The 22,037-nt window shown below is 37.2% G+C and overlaps 1 protein-coding gene across 2 annotated transcripts in view; it reads right to left on the reverse strand.

Annotated features, from left to right (window-relative positions):
• Positions 1–22,037, reverse strand: part of bmp1a (bone morphogenetic protein 1a) — a 415,384-nt gene that overhangs the window by 66,922 nt on the left and 326,425 nt on the right. For both annotated transcript variants that reach the window (XM_039769599.1, XM_039769597.1), the window contains exons 11-13: positions 21,580–21,725; positions 12,533–12,728; positions 340–465 (exon numbers count right to left, since the gene is read on the reverse strand). In XM_039769599.1, the coding sequence (XP_039625533.1) occupies positions 340–465; positions 12,533–12,728; positions 21,580–21,725 (468 nt within the window). The remainder of the gene's footprint in view (positions 1–339; positions 466–12,532; positions 12,729–21,579; positions 21,726–22,037) is intronic.

A 22,037-nucleotide genomic window follows, 5' to 3' on the forward strand; every position in this document is an offset into this window, starting at 1 on the left:
TTATACAGGTTCTCTAAAGAAGTTTATTAACCTCAATTAACAGTGCAATGCATTCTTCATATGTGAGAGGGGTGCCCCTTTCTTTATTTACCTGTTGGAATTACCATTAAAATAAATGCTTCTGATGACTGCAGTGAGGCAAAGCTACAAGGACTTAGAGACTACATCCCAGATATCTTCACTTTCTAAAATGCAAGTCAGAGTGTCTGCAAAATTTAATTTTAATGGACTTTTGCAACAGATATACTCATAGTTTACGATAATAATATTTATGGTAATACATTTATATAATTATATAATTATATAATTCCAGTGTTCAAACAATATCTATTTTCTTACCCTCACAGCTTTTCTTGTCAGAGGCCAGCTCATAGCCTGGGTCACAGGCACATTTGTAGCTTCCCAATGTGTTGACGCAGCGTTGCTCACAGCCTCCATTATTGGGTCGCGAACACTCATCAACCTCTGAAAACAAGAGAGCAATAATTTCAATGCAACAAGTAAAACCAATGAAAGTTAAATATTCCATTTAACTGTAAAGCTAAAACCAGAAAGCAAAAACATATTGATTGCTCCGCAGATTTATTCATAAAAAAATTTACATAATGTTTTATTCGGTGTCTTTGCTTTTGCACTAAAACTAACTATTGTTGAAAGAAATATATTTCTTTGAATCCAGACATATTGATAAATTGTGCTATCTGTTTTTTTTTATGTATGTCCTCTTCCTTTTCATTTTTCAGAATCTCTCTTTACTATTCAGGACATTTCTCCTTTCAGTCCACACTTTGTTTGATGTGTGGTATTTTTTTGCTCTTGTCTCTTCTTCAAATGTTTAACTTCTTCTTTTATCCATAAAAATATTACACTGAAAACCAGGCATAAGAAACAGAATATTTTGACAATGGGAAGAACACTGTGTACAATGTTCAAGTTACCAAGAACTCTGCGATTGGTCATAAAAAAATAAAATACTGATGATGTGTGTCCTAGAAATATTGGAGATTCACACTAAAATGGACCAGAATTAGTGTGTATGAGTGTATGAGTAAGACTTATGATGGACTGGGGGTTTGTTTATGTCTAGTTCCTCTTTTGCAGCTGATACTACATAGATAGGCTTTGGCCACTGTAACTTATTACAACACTAGAACAATTTCAATTTTGTTTGAACAATTATTGCACACTTTCTGTAAATCCAATAAACTTCATTTCACTTCTCAAATATCACTGTGTGTGTCTCCTATATGATATATTTAACTGACATTTTATCGTAACCAACGATTTATACAAGAAAATAATGACTATTAACAAGGTTGCCCAAACTTTTGCATCCCACTGTATCTTGTCATTTACATTCTTGTCAAGAACAATCAAGAACAAAAATGGGAAATGGGTTTGATAATGTGGAGATGGATTGAATGGAATTAAGTATTAGTGGTTTGCTTTTAAGTCATACATCTAAATGATGTGTATATTAGATTAATTGTCTACTACAAACCGGATTCCAAAAAAGTTGGGACACTTAACAAATTGTGAATAAAAACTGAATGCAATGATGTGGAGATGGCAAATGTCAATATTTTATTTGTAATAGAACGTAGATGACAGATCAAACGTTTAATCCGAGTAAATGTATCATTTTAAAGGAAAAATATGTTGATTCCAAATTTCACGGTGTCAACATATCCCAAAAAAGTTGGGACAAGTAGCAATAAGAGGCTGGAAAAAGTAAATTTCAGCATAACAAAGAGCTGGAAGACCAATTAACACTAATTAGGTCAATTGGCAACATGATTGGGTATAAAAAGAGCTTCTCAGAGTGGCAGTGTCTCTCAGAAGCCAAGATGGGTAGAGGATCACCAATTCCCACAATGTTGCGCAGAAAGATAGTGGAGCAATATCAGAAAGGTGTTACCCAGCGAAAAATTGCAAAGACTTTGCATCTATCATCATCAACTGTGCATAACATCATCCGAAGATTCAGAGAATCTGGAACAATCTCTGTGCGTAAGGGTCAAGGCCGTAAAACCATACTGGATGCCCGTGATCTCCGGGCCCTTAAACGACACTGCACCACAAACAGGAATGCTACTGTAAAGGAAATCACAGAATGGGCTCAGGAATACTTCCAGAAACCATTGTCAGTGAACACAATCCACCATGCCATCCACTGTTGCCAGCTGAAACTCTACAGTGCAAAGAAGAAGCCATTTCTAAGCAAGATCCACAAGCTCAGGCGTTTCACTGGGCCAGGGATCATTTAAAATGGAGTGTGGCAAAATGGAAGACTGTTCTGTGGTCAGACGAGTCACGATTCAAGTTCTTTTGGAAATCTGGGACGCCATGTCATCCGGACCAAAGAGGACAAGGACAACCCAAGTTGTTATCAATGCTCAGTTCAGAAGCCTGCATCTCTGATGGTATGGGGTTGCATGAGTGCGTGTGGCATGGGCAGCTTGCATGTCTGGAAAGGCACCATCAATGCAGAAAAATATATTCAGGTTCTAGAACAACATATGCTCCCATCCAGACGTCATCTCTTTCAGGGAAGACCCTGCATTTTTCAACAAGATAATGCCAGACCACATTCTGCATCAATCACAACATCATGGCTGCGTAGGAGAAGGATCCGGGTACTGAAATGGCCAGTCTGCAGTCCAGATCTTTCACCTATAGAGAACATTTGGCGCATCATAAAGAGGAAGGTGCGACAAAGAAGGCCCAAGACGATTGAACAGTTAGAGGCCTGTATTAGACAAGAATGGGAGAGCATTCCTATTTCTAAACTTGAGAAACTGGTCTCCTCGGTCCCCAGACGTCTGTTGAGTGTTGTAAGAAGAAGGGGAGATGCCACACAGTGGTGAAAATGGCCTTGTCCCAACTTTTTTGGGATTTGTTGACACCATGAAATTCTGAATCAACATATTTTTCCCTTAAAATGATACATTTTCTCAGTTTAAACTGTTGTTCCGTGATTTATGTTCTATTCTGAATAAAATATTAGAAGTTGGCACCTCCACATCATTGCATTCAGTTTTTATTCACGATTTGTATAGTGTCCCAACTTTTTTGGAATCCGGTTTGTATAAACTGGCCCAGTTGAGTGAGTTTAGAATTTACCTGTAGTGGGCTAGCAGATCCATGAATTGCTGTGCTATAAAAATATGCTTCAACCTACCACAAATTTCCTTGTCTGTGATCTTAAAATGATTTGTTTACCCAGAATGTTTTCATAGAACTCTGCCTTAAAACCTTAAAAGAAATTTACTGAGGACCCAAGTGGTTGGACCAGGCCTGCGTAACACCTGGCTGTGGCAGAGAGACGGTCATTTCTGGAGGGTAGGACTGGATTGCATGTCTGCCTGAGGGGTTGCCAACCGGGATTCTAAGCTGTTTGATTGTGTGGTGGGTGCGGCAATGTGCTGTACCAGTGCATGCTCCCTAACACTAGAATTACCAGAGCCTACGAAAAAACTCGTAATTCCGTCCCACCTTAAATCGCTTCTTAAATCCCTTCACACCTCTCCGCCAGCACCCTTTGTCTTCTAAATGTGCTGATAAAGAGAAGCTTGGAGCAGCCGGCTATTCCATCCCCCCACCAATTTAGAACGTGCACGAACTTCAGCTTGATTGAGTATCTGGGAGTGAAGTGGAGTTTTAGAGTGGAAATAATAGATTGTTGTTTGGAACACACTCATTTCATGTCAGTTCCGTTTCTACAGTAATCTGTTTCAATACATTGTTAAAACAGAAACGTTTTTTATATTCTAGTAGTAGATGACAAAATGTAGGCATAAACTATATAATGTATGAAGCCTGAAGTCCAAATAGCAAAGAAACATTTTCACACTCATTTCCACTCTAAAACTCCACTTCACTCCCAGATACTCAATCAAGCTGAAGTTCGTGCACGTTCTAAATTGGTGGGGGGATGGAATAGCCGGCTGCTCCAAGCTTCTCTTTATCAGCATATTTAGAAGACAAAGGACGCTGGCGGAGAGGTGTGAAGGGATTTAAGAAGCAGTTTAAGGTGGGACGGAATTACGAGTTTTTTCGTAGGCTCTGGTAATTCTAGTGCTAATCTGACCTGACCTGATTGCTAGTTTGTGGCTGTTTGTTGTATTTTGTTTGTGGTATTCATTCCATCTTTTGTCTTTTGTTGTTTGAAGTATGATGGCACAGACTTAAAATTTATTTTGCAGAGATTTTTGTGACTTCACTGAATTTGAGAAACTCAGAAGGATTTGCTCATCACTAATTATTAATTAACTCTTTTACCTATTTCTTAGTCTGGTTTGTGGCCTAGTGTAGGATAAACAGTGTTTGAACCAATGGTAAGCAAAAAACAAAAATATACGTTAACTGTATTTAGTTCTAGGACGGTAATGTGGTGTTGCGGGTCCACAGCTCACGTCAAAAAGGGCAGTTTTTAAAATAAATAATAGCCGCTCTTGCAGCTTAGTGAGGGGGGCGTGGTAGTTTGGTGGAAGAGGTTCCCGGGGGAATTCGTGATGCAGGTGAACCTTGCTTAAGTGCACAGGTGAGGAGTCGTCCGCATCCGTAATTGTTCCCAGGGCTGCTGATTGCCACAGCTGATCCACGTCCCCGTAATAAACAGAAGCATAAGGCGGCTAGGAGGGAGGACAAAAAAAAAAGAAAAAAGTGAATGGAGGTTAAGAGAAGAGAAGAAGGCAGGAAGCAGCAAGGAGAAAGTTGGTGCATGAGTGAGCAAAAATGAGCGAGCGCAGGCTCACGGGCAGCTGAGCAGTGAGCCTGGGTGTTTGGCCGGCACCCGAGGAGCAGTCGTAGTGGTCGCTCCTGCTGAGCATTTAGTGAAGAGCGGGAGTGAGCAGAAGGCAGTGGAAGTCGGGACTTGGGATATGAAAGCCCCAGCGTCAGCACCCTGGTCGCTGTTTGGTGGAGCAGAAGCAGGCAGAGCAGGTCAGATGCAGCAAGGGTGACTCCCCTGGTGTATTGCCTGGATGGGAGAAACAGGGGAGTCGCCAAGCAGCAATAGTAAGAAGGCACCAGACTTTGTTTTTAAGGATAGCTTCCAGCCATTGTTTTAACCTCGTTGTTTTAAAGGATTGTTTTTTTTTCTGTTATGTTTTTTAACCTCCACCCTTCACTCGTTTTTATATATTATTTATTTGAAGACTTTCTGAGACACTGCACTTTATTTATATGAACACTTGTTTTGTTGGTTTTGAATAAAAGCACTTTGCACTTTTTGCATCATCCCCTTGCACCCTTTCAGATCCTTGTATGGACAATCCTATCATTACTATTTAGGATTTAAAATAAATTATCAAGTATTTCACTACTAGGAAAAAGTAAGCCAAAAGTAAGGTAAGTGTATTTAAAAGATCAAAAACGTGCACTACACAGAATGTATTATTAACACTAGAATTACCAGAGCCTATGAGAAAACTCGTAAATCCGGCCTATCTTAAATCCGTTCGCACCTCTCCATCAGCATCTTTGTCCTGTAAATTAAAACAAGCAACAAGCAGCAAGCAGCAAGCTATTCCATCCCCCACCATGGCAGAACATTCACTAAGTTCTCCCAGTTCGTGCCTTGGAATTTTAGAGTGGAAATAATAGATCATTATTTGGAACATATGCATTTCATGTGTATTCCGCTTCTATAGTAATCTGTTTAAACACATTGTTAAAACAGAATTTTTTTCATATTTTAGTAATAAATGTTACAAAATGTAGGCATAAACTATAGAATGTGTGAAGCCTCAAGTCCAAAGATCAAATAAACACTTTCACAAAAGGTTCAAGGACAATACAACAGCTTCTGTGGCGTAGCGGTAAGATCTGCTGATTTGTAATGAAGGGGCCACCGGTTCGATCCCCTCTGCCTCCTATATTTGCCGTTTTCAGTGGTGAGCTGCTCTTATTGTTAATACTATACAGCACACACATACATTTGGTTTGCGTCTGTAACAGATCGTGTACATTTATAGTACTGTACTTGTAAAAGTTACCTTTTTCACTTTTATTCTCTCACTCATGATCACGATACATTCTACCGCCCTACAACAACAACAACATTTATTTATATAGCACATTTTCATACAAAAAGTAGCTTAAAGTACTTTACATAATGTAGAATCTATACTAATAAAAGGCAAAGCCCTCACTCACTCACTCACTCATCACTAATTCTCCAACTTCCCGTGTGGGTCGAAGGCTGAAATTTGGCAGGTTCATTCCTTACAGCTTCCTTACAAAAGTTGGGCAGGTTTTATATCGAAATTCTACGCGTAATGGTCATAACTGGAAGCAATTTTTCCCCATTTACTGTAATGGAGATGAGCTTCAACGCGTGGGCGGAGTTTCGTGTGACATCATCACGCCTCCCACGTAATCACGCAGTACATAGAAAACCAGGAAGACCTCAAAAAGCGCTGAAGAAAACATGCATTATATAATTGAGAATGCAGCGAAACAATAAGAAGCGAGTGAGTGACATATACAACCATATTGATGAGTTCTGCTACTTCGGAAACAAAGTACGGTGTAAACCTACACTTTAAATTAAGTTCATAGACAGGCTGCCGCTGGCGTTTGTAATTTAGTGCCTGCCCATATAAGGCCGTCCGTCAGCGGCAATCCAATAGCAAACTGCCACTAAATATTCACGGGTTAAGGACTGTGCTTATGGAGAGGAAGATGAGATGGTCAGGGTGGTGTTTGACACAAACTCAGCGAAACTGCGAGAGAAAGTTTTAAGTGCCAGGACTAAGGTAACATTAAATACAGCCATGGACATAGCACCAGATGGCACCAGCACAGCTGGGAACCTTCGATGCATGTACACCGAGCGGCTGACGTGAACTGGCGAGTGCACAGATAAAAGGCAACAGTTCCAAAGAGCTGAACAAAACCGAATTACACAATTGAAAAGGCAGCAAAAATATGAAGCGTCTGATACATACAAGCATATTCATAAATCCAACTACTGCGGAAACAAAGCACACGTTGGAAAAATCAATGTCCCGCTAAAGGAAGACAGTGTAAAAAACCGTGCATGCAGTGTGTCAGGTCTCAGATAAAGAAGAAGACGAGCTGTTTATTGATGCAGTAAGAAACGAATCGATGAATGAAACCTGTCATCTTTACAACGATTGACAAACACGGAATGTAACTTGAACACAACACATCCTACAAATACGAACCTGATTGAAAGAAATAATGAGAATCAAATCCTTGATGACAGCAACACTCAGTAACACTCACAAAACAAATACTGTATATTGACAGTCATGTTACGTTATTTTTAAAATGTTCCCTTTTCTTTTCTACCTTTTTAACACACTACTTCTCGTATGCGATATATATATATATATATATATATATATATATATATATATATATATATATATATATATATATATATATATATATATATATATAACCCGATCTACATACTCGAATAATGGATACTTTATTCGCCATCAGTGATTGTTTTGGTAAAGCCATACTCAGTGTATTCATTAGATGAACGGTAAAAAGTAAGGGCAAGGGAGGATGACTTATTGAGGCATGCAGGCTGTAGTGCTGCGTCAACTCTATCTGAATTGCGCGATCACATTTGAAAAATATATCTTTTCAAGTTCTATTTAGTCCATATGTGTCAAACTCAAGGGCGGGCCACATCCGCCCGGCGTAATTATATCCGCCCCGAGATCATTTTATATACTGTATTATTGTTATTAAAGCCCGGGTATATGAAGCGCTGGTAACACAATAAACTACAGATCCCATAATGCAGCGCTTCAGCTGCCTTGCCAACAGTTACGCGTTAATCAAGTCTACCTTAAGATGCTGCAAGTTATTGCGAAGCTAGCTCACACGATGCTGAAGAGAAAAGTTGATTCTGAAAATAGAGCCTTTAAAACCGATGGGAGGCTGAGTATATGTTTACTGAACCCGTGTGTCTCATTTGTGGAGCTAATGTGGCTGTAATTACAGAATTTAATCTAAGACGGCACTATAAAACAAAACATCAGGGTAACCTGAAAGACCTGAATGCAATGCAGAAGATACAGAAAGCAGAAGAATTAAATAAGAATCTGACACTTCAGCGGACGTTTTACCGTGCACAATCACAAAGTGATTTCAATTGAGCTGCTTTTATGGGAGACACAACCACTTGCCCCACTTTCCCTGTTGCCAAGTAATGTTAAACCAAGTCGTCACTACGGTGTTCCCAAATACGCACTTTGCTGATAAACTGAGCGCACTGAGTTTGCACGGCGCTTTGGTGACTTTGAAGAACAAAAAAAGTCCGTCTACATGCGGCTCGAACCTTGTGCATGTTTGGTAGCACATATCTGTGTGAGAAGCTCTTCTCAGTGATAAAGACTAACAAAACAGCACACAGGAGTCGCCTCACTGATGAGCACCTGCAATCCATCCTGAGAATCTCCACAACACAGAACCTCACAGCAAACAGAAACGAACCTGTGGCCAAAAAGATGCCAGGCGTCCAGCTCTAAAATGACATATGAGCAAAGACAACTGAATGATTTGATTTGTTATTGCTGAAAGGAACACATTTTATTTATATTTCCAGGTTTTGTTATGCAGCATGTTCATATTTGAATTTGTATAATTTTGACAGGATATATTTTTATGGAGAGCAAAATCTTTTGGGATATTTAAAATCTAAGTTTATTTTTTATATAAAATTACATAAGAGTAAAGAAATTTGAATGTTTGTTCTTTTAATGTTTACTTTATTTCTAACTTGTATAATTTAGACAGGATATATTTTTATGGAGAGCAAAATATTATAAGTTGTTTAAGGTTTGAGTTGATTTATTCAGGAATAATATTCCTGTCTGTTTTTACCATTCCTACCAAAGATATTTCTGTCGACTAAATAAAAATTCCTTCTATTTAAAATTTAAATAGAACTTGAACAAATACGATAGTTCATAATATCCACGCAGACTTGCACGTAAGAGCGGGAGTTATCCGTTTTAACAAGCAGCGTATTGCACTGATACGAAATAGCTGTGTGTGTATATATGTAGATATGTATGTATATGTATATTTATATATGTGTGTGTGTATGTATGTATGTGTGTGTATATGTATGTGTATATATGTAGATATATATATGTATGTATATATGTGTATATGTATAGATATGTATATATATATATGACAACAACACTCATCACTCACAACAGTGACAAAACAATAACATTGACAATCATGTTACGTTATTTTCAAAATGTTTCCTTTTCTTTTTCATTGCTTCTTTAACACACTACTTCTCCGCTGCGAAGCGCGGGTATTTTGCTAGTAGATAAATAAAAGACACAGTAAGAAAACAAGTCAACATTAATTAACATAGAATAAGAGTAAGGTCCAATGGCCGGGGTGGACAGAAAGGGCCCTAGGGATCTGACGGTGTTAAGTTTTTATTTGAAACTGGCAATAACTGTAAATGTGAGCAGTGTTTTTAGGCAATGGAACTGGGCATTCTCTGATCTGGAGGAATAAAAGCTGACACACAAATGCTGGTGAATCTGCCTTCTTCGTATCTCACCGTCACTTCATTTTTTTTTATTCAGTTTTATTGAGTGTTCCTGCTCATGCAGAATTAGTATGCACCTTATGGTTTATGATGTCAAAAAAAAAAAAAACACACAGACATAGGTATATATGATACTTTGAAGAAATGATTTTATGACATTAATAGTACCAATCAGAAAACATCATCGCACTAATGCAATATTATTTGAAAACGAACAGCGTCAGATACGGTGAGAATTTACACTGGTGCTGTTACTTAGAGGCAAATCAGGTGAGTGATTAAATAAAAATAAAGTGATGAAATAAAGTGATGGTGAGATACGAAGTAGGCAGATTCACCAGCATTTGTGTGTCAGCTTTTATCCCTCCAGATCAGAGAATGTCCAGTTCAATTGCCTCAAAACACTACTCACATCTACAATTATTCCCAGTTTTAAATAAAAACTAACAGCGTCAGATCCCTAGGGTTGCAGTATGGATCGTAATCGTGAGTGACAGAATAAAAGTGGGGAAAAAAAAGGTAACTTTTACAAGTACAGTACTATAAATGTGGACGGTCTTTTACAGACGCAAACCAAATGTATGTGTGTACCGTATAATATTAACAATAACAGCAGCTCACTACTGAAAACGGCAAATATAGGAGGCAGTGGGGATTGAACCGGTGGCCCCTTGATTACAAGTCAGCAAATCTTACTGCTACACCACGGAAGCTGCTGTATTGTCCTTGAACCTTTTGTGAAAGTGTTTGTTTGATCTTTGGACTTGAGGCTTCACACATTCTATAGTTTATGCCTACATTTTGTAACATTTATTACTAGAATATGAAAAAGTTTCTGTTTTAACAATGTGTTTACACAGATTAATTTAGAAACGGAACAAAAATGGAATGCATGTGTTCCAAATAACGATCTATTATTTCCACTGTAAAACTCCAGCAGTTTACTCACTCCCAGATATTCAAGACACGAGCTGAGAGAACTTAGTGAATGTTCTGCTATGGTGGGGGATGGAATAGCCGGCTGCTTGCTGCTTGTTTTAATCGGCACATTTACCGGACAAAGATGCTTACGGAGAGGTGCGAATGGATTTAAGGTGGGCCGGATTACGTTTTCTTGTAGGCTCTGGTAATTCTAGTGTTAAACTTGTTGATGACAACCAAAAGAACAACTTTAGTCTTGTCTTTATTTCACAGCTAAATGTTAAAATGTCCACTTTAGTGATGATCGACACGTTTAGTTTTCATTGTCTCTTTATAAAATATGTTTATTTTGGTATTTACCAAAAGAGTGTCATTTATAAAATACAATGAAAGCAGCATTATTATTGTGCCAGAGAAATGAATTAGTTTTAGTAATTGTTTTTTGTTTTGCCATTACTCTGCAAGTATTTTTCATTTTCTTTCTCTTTTCAATTTTTATAGTGCCATTTGTTCTGCCATGGTGAAAATTTATGGTCATATGCAATGTTCTCAGATGTCTTCTATCCAAGTGAAATTTGACTGTTAAATAATAATTTTCACAAAGTAGCTAACCTAGAACGTGTAGAATTTGGACTTAAAACCCCACTGTATATATAAATATATCCTGTATATTTAAAAATAGTTATTTATTTTAATGTTTTTGTAATTTATTTATTGTTATTAAACTATTGAAATTAATGTTTCCATGATAATAATTGAACATATTTTATGTGTTTGTATTTACATTTTTTATCAACCATACTTTTAAATATTGTATAGTGTGATGTAGGATTATGTGGAAGTGTGTTTGATCAATGATATATGAAGTGTTCCATCACACGGAATGTAAATACAGATTGAAACTGAGTTCAATACATAAACCCACAGTCTCTGAAACATCACTTAGTGTTTAGGTACTTTCCCTTTTACTGGATTCTTAACAATATACAGTAAATGTTTGAAAAGCGTGATTTGCAGGGCCTGCTACCCCAGTATTTATAAGTTCAAAAAGACAGCACTAACTTAAAAAGATTTAAAAAATGTACATTTTATTTGCTAATGCAGATTTCAAAAGAAAAATTAAACAAAACCAGAACAGGTTTGACATATATCGTTTGCAACTAGTGCAGAATGCAGCTGCTAGAATCCTAACTAGGAAAATAAAATCCGAGCACATTTCTCCAGTTTTGATATCACTACACTGGTTACCTGTGTCATTCAGGATTGACTTTAAAACTCTGCTTATGGTTTCTAAAGCCTTAAATAATCTCGCTCAATCTTATATATCGGAATGTCTGACACCTTATATTCCAAATCGTAACCTCAGATCCTCAAATGAGTGTCTCCTTAGAATTCCAAAAACAAAACTTAAGAGGCGGCCTTCTGCAGCTATGCACCTAAAATCTGGAATAGCCTGCCAATAAGAATTCGCCAGGCTAATACAGTAGAGCAGTTTAAAACACTGCTGAAAACACATTACTTTAACATGGCCTTTTCATAATTTCACTTCAGTTTAATTCATCATAATAACTATTCATGGTGGCTCTAAAATCCGTACTGACCCCTACTCTCTCTTCTGTTTCTTTTTCCGGTTTCTTTGTGGTGGTGGCCTACGCCAGCACCACCTACTCAAAGCATCATGATGCTCCAACAATGATGGATGGATTAAAAGCCAGAAGTCTATGTGACCATCATTATCAAGTCCTTCTGTGAGAACCCTAAATACAAAGAGGACTGTTTCATTTATGTGAAATTAATGCCCAGAGGGAACTTTTTTTTGTTTTTTCTGTCCATCCTGGCCATTGGACCTTACTCTTATTCTATGTTAATTAATGTTGACTTATTTTATTTTCTTACTGTGTCTTTTATTTTTCTATTCTTCATTATGTAAAGCACTTTGAGCTACTTTCTGTATGAAAATGTGCTATATAAATAAATGTTGTTGTTGTTGTTATTTCATTTGAAAAGATTTACTAGAGCTTAACAACAACTTCTACATTCACTGACCTTTGAAAAAGTTTGCAGCAAAGCCAGCCTTATTGACTGAGCCATCTGAGGTGAATTTCATCCATAGTCGATTTGAGCTTGTCTTTATGTCATCAGGTTTATCATATCCACAAAATCGTCCAATAAGAGGACTGCTCTCTGTGATACCATCCCGAACTTCCAGATAATCATAAGCACAGCTGTCATGTCTCTCAATCTAACAATGTAAAATAAGGAAAATAACATTAAAAAGATGAAGCATTTATTTTGGAGGGTTATACAGCAGTTTAAAAAGCAATCAGGAATTTCCCCATGTTACTTATTGTCAATGCTAATACACACAAAATGATACTGATAGATAGCAGGTGAAATGGGTTAACAATAACAATGAAGTGATTTAATTGGTTAGCTGTAAAATGGAAATACTGTAGTAAATACTGCACTCAGTTAGGGGATTTTTAAAACATGCTGCTGTCAGTGAGTATAGTAGAAGTTAAATATGATTCCCATCACAATGCAGTGAATTTACTTTTACCTATGAGGACTATTGTTGATTTTAGTAGGTAGAGGAAAAAAATATTTTTGTTTCTATGTGTTCAGTGGAATTATGTTTATCTCACCAGCTGACTTCAGAACCTCTTCATGTTAAATGACTAAATGACAGCACATGTACACAGTGATTTCATTAACACTAGAATTACCAGAGCCTACGAAAAAACTTGTAAATCCGTCCCACCTTAAATCGCTTCTTAAAACCGTTCACAGCTCTCCACCAGCATCCTCTGTCATCTAAATGTGCTGATAAAATCAGGCTGCAAGCAGCCGGCTATTCCATCCGCCCACCGACTTAGAACGTGCACAAACTTCTCCCAGCTCATGCCTTGATTGATTTTCTGGGACTGAAGTGGAGTTTTAGAGTGGAAATAATAGATCGTTGTTTGGAACAAACGCATTTCATGTCTGTTCCGTTTCTACAGTAATCTGTGTCAACACATTGTTAAAACAGAAACGTTTTTTATATTCTAGTAGTAAATGACAAAATGTAGGCATAAACTATATAATGTATGAAGCCTGAAGTCCAAATATCAAAGAAATACTTTCACAGATGGTACAAATCTAACATAACAATTGCACTTTTCTTCAAAAATATAACTGCAGAAAGCCACCTTAACATGCGACATTGACACCTGTTTATGACTGCCTCGGTGGCGCAATTGAATCAGCTGCCGACTGGGAATCAAAAGGTCGCGAGTTTGATCCTGCACCCCTCCATTTTGAAAAGTAAACTGCTCTTAGTCTTACTATTTTAGAGTAAAAACATACATTTGATTTCAGTCTGTAACAGCCGGTGTAATTTATGATACTTGTAAAGGTTAGCTTTGTTTTTTTTTTTTTTAGTCAGTTTTATTATCTCGGCAGCGTTCACGAGCCCAAACACACCCCACCCCCGCATCTGACACTGCTGTTTTCACATAGACGCACTATAACAGAGGTAAACTGACCTCCCTTCTACATCGGATAAATAATATTGCATTTCTCTCTATGCTGTGGTTTCTATTACACACCTGAAAGAAAGAGACAATATATGTAAAAACATCATAGCAAAAATGCAATATTATTTGATAACGAAAAGCGTCTGATCAGCTGTAAAAGTATGGCATTTCTAAATGTTTGCTTTTTTTTTCTCTCAGTCAGACTGCATATTTGTCTCTTATTCAGTGCACGCAAGAACATGCAGGTGGCCAGATGCTGTGTGCTACAACATGCTGACAGTGATCAACGCACATAAAAAAAGAAAGAGACAAATATATGTGACGTTTTGAAGAAATCATTTTATGACACAATTAACTTTATTAAGCCTAAAGTCACAAGTAGTGTGCAGAGGGCATTCTCAAAAATGTGTGTAATGCCACGAAAACTGCCTGCTGACACTTTAGTATGCAAGCAATGGTATGTGCATTCTTGCTCCGATGTAGAAGGGAGCTGAGTTTACCTCAGACTGAAATGAAATGTATGTTTTTATTCTAAAATAGTAAGACTAAGAGCAGTTTACTTCTCAAAATGGAGGGGTGCTGGATCGAACTCGCGACCTTTTGATTCCCAGTCGGCAGCTGATTCTATTGCGCCACCGAGGCAGGCATAATAAACAGTTGTCAATGTCGCATGTTAAGGCGGCTTTATGTTTCTGCAGTTATATTTTTGAAGAAAAGCTCAATTGTTGTGTTAGATTTGTACCTTCTGTGAAAGTATTTCTTTGATATTTGGACTTCAGGCTTCATACATTATATAGTTTATGCCTACAATTTGTCATCTACTACTATAATATAAAAAACGTTTCTGTTTTAACAATGTATTTACACAGATTACTGTAGAAACGGAACAGACATGAAATGCGTGTGTTCCAAACTCCACTTCACTCCCAGATAATCGAGGCATGAGCTGGGAGAAGTTTGTGTACGTTCTAAGTAGGTGGGGGGATGGAATAGCCGGCTACTTGCAGCTTTTCTTTTATCAGCACATTTAGATTAACAAAAGACGCTGGCGGAGAGGTGAGAACAGTTTTAAGAAGCGATTTAAGGTGGGAAGGATTTACGAGTTTTTTCGGAGGCTCTGGTAATTCTAGTGTTAATTAATTCATTACTTCTGGTTTGTTGAAACATACATTTTTTTGCACATTGCCACCACTTTATTTTTCTTTTTCTTAGTAATCTGTGATCCTTAAGGAGCAATGGTTTGTCTTTAAACATGGATTGAAAAATCTGCACAGTACTGTAACCAGCAGTACTGTGGTTATGGGCAAAACTGAACTTCAGCACTGCTGTGTGATAGAATCCTTCAAAATGTCCTTTCACTCCAATTAATAAAATAAACTTTAAATGAAACTTGCACTCTAAACTTGAAAAGAATGCAGTTAACACAGTTATCAGGCAGATGCATAATGCAGAGCAAGAGCATTTTAAAATAGAGCAATAACATAAAAGCCCAACTTATAAACTGCAAATGTGTATTAATAAATTAGATTTACAGTAAAATTTGAGCCATATATTCAAAGTGACATACATCTTTAAACTATAAGCTGCACAGACATTCATATGTCAGGCTACAAACATTTACTATTCCATGGTAATTTATATTTTCAACATTTAACATTATATTTCTACTAGTAAACTGCTAGTAAGAGATATCGATATTAACATGTTGACTTAATCCAGTGGTTCTAGGGGGGTACGAAGTAACAAAAAAGGGGGCGCAAAGATGTGAAAAAAAGAAAACAAGAATCGAAAATATGAAAAATACATCTATTGAAACCAAAACAATTAACTTAAACTACATTCTGATACTAGAAAAATAAATATAGAGTTAGATAAATGTTAATAAAAGTTAAGTAGGTATAATAAAATATGCATCTATGATATATCATTAATTAAAAAAGAACAAATTGGTATTAGTGGGCTCCTTGAGCCTGTCTTGCAGAACAAAGCTTTTCATAACATGGTGTTAAATTTGAAATTGAAACTCTTGAGTTCTCTTTCTATGTTTAGCTGGGACCTATATTTTGTCTTTAATGCCACTACTATAGAAAATCCGGTTTCACACAGATGTAGGAAACTGTAAAAGTATACGAAAAGCTCTTTCTTTCAATGCCGAAAATTGTTCATTTAGTCCAGCCCAATATTCAAACAGTGGTTTATTACCAAACTCCCTTTTAATGTCGCCACTTGCTGTGAGGTCTATGAATACTTCTTGTTCTTCAACTAAGAGACCTTCGGGAGTATTTTGAAATGGGTCACTGACCCAATCATATCTTTTTATTAAGTTTTCGTCGGTTATAAAATACCTTCTAAAATTTTTAGCCAACATGGTTAGATGATTTTTAATAGTTAAAAATATAACTTTAATGTAATCCTCATTAGCAGTATAGTTTTTAACAAATTCGTTCACATTGCTAAACATTTCCAAGATTTTCTGCTTTACATGTGTGTGTTCCATAGTTTGAGTTGTCTGCAAAAAGCATTCACTTTGTCACTCATCTCCAAAATATGTGTATTAGCTTCCTGAAGCTGAACGTTAAACAAGTTCAGTTTATCAAATATGTTATTTAAGTAGCTCAATTTCATCATGAATAAGTGATCTTGAAACATTTCTGCTTCCTCGCGCTTTTCCTCTTCCAAGAATATTGCTATTTCATCTCTTAATTTTACCACGTGATAACCACCTTGCTTCATAGTAAAAAAGTAAAGCTGTATGTTCTGCACCCATATCTTTGCAAAGAGCAGAAAAATGTCTTGTTTTTAAGGGCTTCATTTTTATATAATTCACGACAGATATAACTGTGGTCAACATATTGTTCAGACCAGGACTTAGTTCTTTGGCAGCTAGGGATTCCCTGTGAATCATGTAATGTGTCCTGATACACTGCGGAGATTTTTGTCTTATTAATGTTTGTAAACTTTGGAATTTTCCAGACATTGCTCGAGCACCATCTGTACATATTCCAACACAGTTTTCCCATTGTATGTTAGCCTCAGTCATGAAATTATCCAATATATTGAATAAAGCAAGTGCTGTCGTTTTGTCTTGTACTGGTTTACAAAATAAAAGCTCCTCCACTGCTGACAATCCATCGCAAAATCAAACATATGCAATTAAATGACAATCCCTGTTGCTATCTGTTGCCTCATCAAGCTGAACTGAGAACAATCTTCCATGCAGTTTTGACAATAGCTGTTCCTGTATATCTTCAGATATACCACCAATTTGATGAGAAACAGTATCATTTGATAAAGGGATGGACTGCAGTTGTTTGGTAAAATTATCTCTAAGCATAATTTCCACAATTTGAATTGCAGCTGGAAAAATGAGTTCTTCTCCAATAGTGTGTGGCTTTTTGGATTTAGCTATTTGTTATGAAACTTTGTAAGAAACTAGTAAAGCTTATTCATTGGCAGAGAAAACTTTTTTAAAAACAGATTTTTGCTTTTCATGCGATTTTAGTTTAGCAGCAAAAAACTCTCGAGGTTTATTAATGTACTCACTATGAATTGTTTCCAAATGGCGGTTAAGCTTGTTGGGTTTCATGCTGTCCGCCGCAAAAATTTTCGAACAAATAACACAAAGGGGCCTCTCCTCGCCGGCTACTTCAGTTCTTGTGAATCCAAAATTTAAATACTCTTCAAAATATTTTCTTGACTTAACCTTCGGAATGATGCTCTTCTCCGGGTTTGTTGATGCTTCACAACTGTCCCATGCTCCTTTATGTCCAATTAAAAATGTATCCATGGTGGTAAGCTTAAAAATGTTTGGTTTTTACAATGTATATTCAAGTTGCTACGAACACTATCAAGTACTTAGGTCAAACAACCAGACTGAAGTATAGCCTCAGCGAGACGTAGTTCACATTTATACTAGCAGGTGCATCTCTACAAAATTCAGCAAAGATTGAAACTTTCCGTGAAAGCACGAGAAATAAGGGCAGTGTTCCCATATGTGGCGTAATTTTGCTATTCATAGGGAAATTTTAAACTTGTAGCGGTGTATCGGCAGCAAAAAATATAGGAATACATTTTCTGAGGGTTTAAAAAAACCGGTGAGGGGGGCACGATTAATACTGTTACGAAAACTCGGGTCGCAATTACTTAAAGATTGAGAAATGCTGACTTAATCACAATTCAAACTGTAGATATGTCATTTCATTTTGACTAATCTATACTAATAAAAAGCAAAGCCCTCACTGACTGACTGACTCACTCACTCATCACTAATTCTCCAATTCCCCGTGTAGGTAGAAGGCTGAAATTTGGCAGGCTCATTCCTTACAGCTGACTTACAACAGTTAAGCAGGATTCATTTTGAAATTCTACACGTAACGGTCATAACTGAATTCTACTTACGTGCATATATACGGCCATAGCCTGCAGCTCAGTCGCCGTGTAAGGCGGAGTTGCATCACTCACACACCATGCCTCTAACATAGTTGGCTGCCTGCCTATATTGCCCCCCCATACGCATGCCTCCCACGTAATTGAGTGCCTGCCCATATAAGGCCTTCCGTCAGCAGCAATCCCATCAGACACACTGCCGCTACGAGGCGTTTATCATGCCTAAGAGGAATACAATATTTGCGAGATACAAGTTTAGTGAGAAGACGCAAGGTATAAATGAGACTTTTGATCATTTTGTAACGGAGTTAAAATTGCTGGTGAAGGACTATGCTTATGCAAACGAAGATGAGATGGTCAGGGATAGAATAGTGTTTGGCACAAACTCAGCGAAAGTGCGAGAGAAACTTTTAAGTGCCGGGAGCAAGAGCTCCAAAGAGCACTGAACAAAAAACGCATTACACAATTGAGAAGGCAGCAAAAGAATATGAAGCGAGTGACGCATACAAGCATATTCATAAGTGCAGCTACTGCGGAAACAAAGCACACAGTGGAAAAAGTCAATGTCCAGCTAAAGGTAGACAGTGTAAAAAATGTGGTAAATTGAACCACTTTTCTAAAGTTTGCAGGACAGGGAAATGTAAACCCGTGCATGCAGTGTGTGATGTCTCAGATAAAGAGGAAGACGAGCTGTTTATTGATGCAGTAAGAAAGGAACAACCCTCTGAAGCTGAACAAGCCTTTGTAGACATATCAATAGGAAAGCAAGGTGTAAAGCTTCAGTTTAAATTAAGTTTATAGACACACTGCCGCTAAATATTCGCAGGCAAATCCACAACTTAATACTGGGAATGCCTGTTAAACATCTTAGATTCACGAGTACCAATATGAGTAGTGAACACTTCGATGAATGAAACCTGTTATCTTTACAACGGTTGACAAACACGGAATGTAACTTCAACACAACACATCCTCCAAATACGAACCTGATTGAAAGAAATAATGATAGTCAAATCCTTGATGACAGCAACACTCATAACAGTCACAAAACAATTACATTGACAATCATGTTACATTATTTTTAAAATGTTTCCTTTTCTTTTTCATAACTTCTTTAACACACTACTTCTCCGCTGCAAAGCGTGGGTATTTTGCTAGTTAACAATAAAGGACCTTTCCTATAGAATTCTATATAGATTTATATTGGATACAACTCTGATTAAATTTTGACTAATTGAAATTACAAATACAGACATATTTAAGATATCCATAATTTGTATGTAATTAACCATATATTCAAAGTCTAGCCAAAATAAAATAATCTGTCATTTGAAGCTTAGATAGAAGTTCAAATGCAAATGTCTCAGCTGTATATATCATGAGGAACTAATAAGAGAGCTACTGCATTTAAAGCATTCAATTGTTGAAATTAAACATAGCAAATATAAAATATATATACATACACACACACATATTATATATACACATTGTAAAGGCCAGCCCTTACATAGACAGACGGAGGAAGCACACTTATTAAAACACAAATGGTTTTTAGTTTTTTTTCGCTCGTGTGGATTGTCTTCCCCATCCCCATAAGCACACAACACAGTCCCACAAGCACAGTACAACGCAATTCTTCTTCTCTTTCTCTTTTCTTCATCACTCCTCTGCAGCAAGCTTCGTCTCTGGCTCCTGGAGATGGTGACTGCTGGCTCCTTTTATAACCCCACCGGAAGTGTTTCAGGTGCTCATTGATCTACTTCAGTCAGCACTTCCTGGGGTGTCAAAAAACCCACCCAAGAGGGCTCAGCAGCTGTTGCAGCACCCCGTAGTGGCACTCTTGGATTCCAACAGGGCTGTAACCAACTCCAACTCCCATGAAGCCCTGCGGGAGTCAGAGGCACTGCTGCAACCCAGGGGGGCTGCCATCCAGCCATCTGTGGAAGGTAACCCTCTGAATAGGATGGCTCCCCCGGTCCTTCCCGTGTGGAGGCAAGTGTCCAGACCATCCGCCACTATATACATATATATTGTGAGATGGAGGGTTAATCGCACCCCAAATAGATACAGATGCCCCTGGGAAAACCACAAACCCTGAAACACTGACTACCACCCTCACATTGTTCCTTATCCTTGCACTATAACGCGTAATACAAGCCTCGCGCGGTACTCTGCCGACTTATAAGCCTTACGCAGCACCTGTCAGTTTTGGAATTGATTGTTTGCTTTTATCTCTTTCTGCTCCTAGCGGAACTGTCATCTCTGACTTGTCATGGAGCACGTTTAAGCTCATGTGTTTGCAGTGTTTGAATAAAAATCCTTCTTGTTTCTACGACCTCCTGTGCAAATCTGTGACCCAAGCGTGACAATATATATATATATATATATATATATATATATATATATATATATATATATATATATATATATATATATATAAATATATATAACATACATATATATATATATATATATATACACACACACAACACACACAAACATTACATATATACATACACACTGTGCAACAGACTGCGAAAGAGGCAGTCCTCAAATTTAAAAATCTCAATCACAATAACACATAACATTCCTTCGGCTACTTGTTTAATTATGTGACTCTTTCTTTTTTTTGCTACTCCTTAAACATAAAAGTAAAATCATTCCCCAGAAAAAGTCAAAATTAGATTACATTGTCATAACGACAGTGCAGGCTTCTTTAAAGATAAAGGTGAATGAGAGCCTGATTTAAATAAAGAAAAATAATTAAGAGCTCATAAGTGAAGCCCTATATACAAAGACAAGAGAAATAAATGTTGAATGCCAAAGGCAGGGTGTTAAAGACAACTGCTGAGTAAGAATATTAGGTGCCATTTAACCTGTACTTGCTTAAATCTATAAAGGATATTATAAGTAATAGCATAGGATTTTTTAAAGAATGTTCCTCAAAGGTTGTTACAATGACAAAATGTACTAATCATTATGATTAGTAGTAGTCAAAATTGCTAGTTCAATAGGAATCATGTAGAAGTAAACTAGTAGATGTTAGCATTCTCAAGCCCAGGAACAGCAGTGCAACAAGACAGGACAACAGAATAGATTTAAATATTGAAAATGTTCAAAAAAGGACTTTTACAGTCCTAGCAATAAAGCAAACAGAATGACACAAAACTTTATTTAATAGAAATATACCTCAAATGACTGGAAGGTAAGACCAACATGAAAGCCTTCTGAAACAGAGATCTTCCAGATGCATACTTTGCTGGGTCGGTAATCATCAGGATAGTTTGGGGACTGGATCTGCCCATTGTCTCGCCTGACTTCACCCCCACAAATTGCTACAAGACAATGAGTTAACATAATAAAAAAGATTAGACAGTAATGTGACTTAACAAAACAGATGATGTGCATATGAAGACATTAAATATTATTATTGAAAATGAATGAAATCCACAAAAGAGAAACTGAGTTGCTAGGAAATAGACAGCTGAAATGCAAAACTGAAGCATCCAGAACTGGTGATCAAAGGACTAAGCATTTTTAATTTACTTTTCCTACAGTTTTCATTTTATGTCAAACCGATTTTAAGTGAGCAACGCATCTCTACTCATAGGTAACAAGTAGAATAGTTAAAAGTCCTCAGAAATTAC

This window comes from Polypterus senegalus, chromosome 11 (assembly GCF_016835505.1).
Source record: "Polypterus senegalus isolate Bchr_013 chromosome 11, ASM1683550v1, whole genome shotgun sequence".
Taxonomy (NCBI): Eukaryota; Metazoa; Chordata; class Cladistia; order Polypteriformes; family Polypteridae; genus Polypterus; species Polypterus senegalus.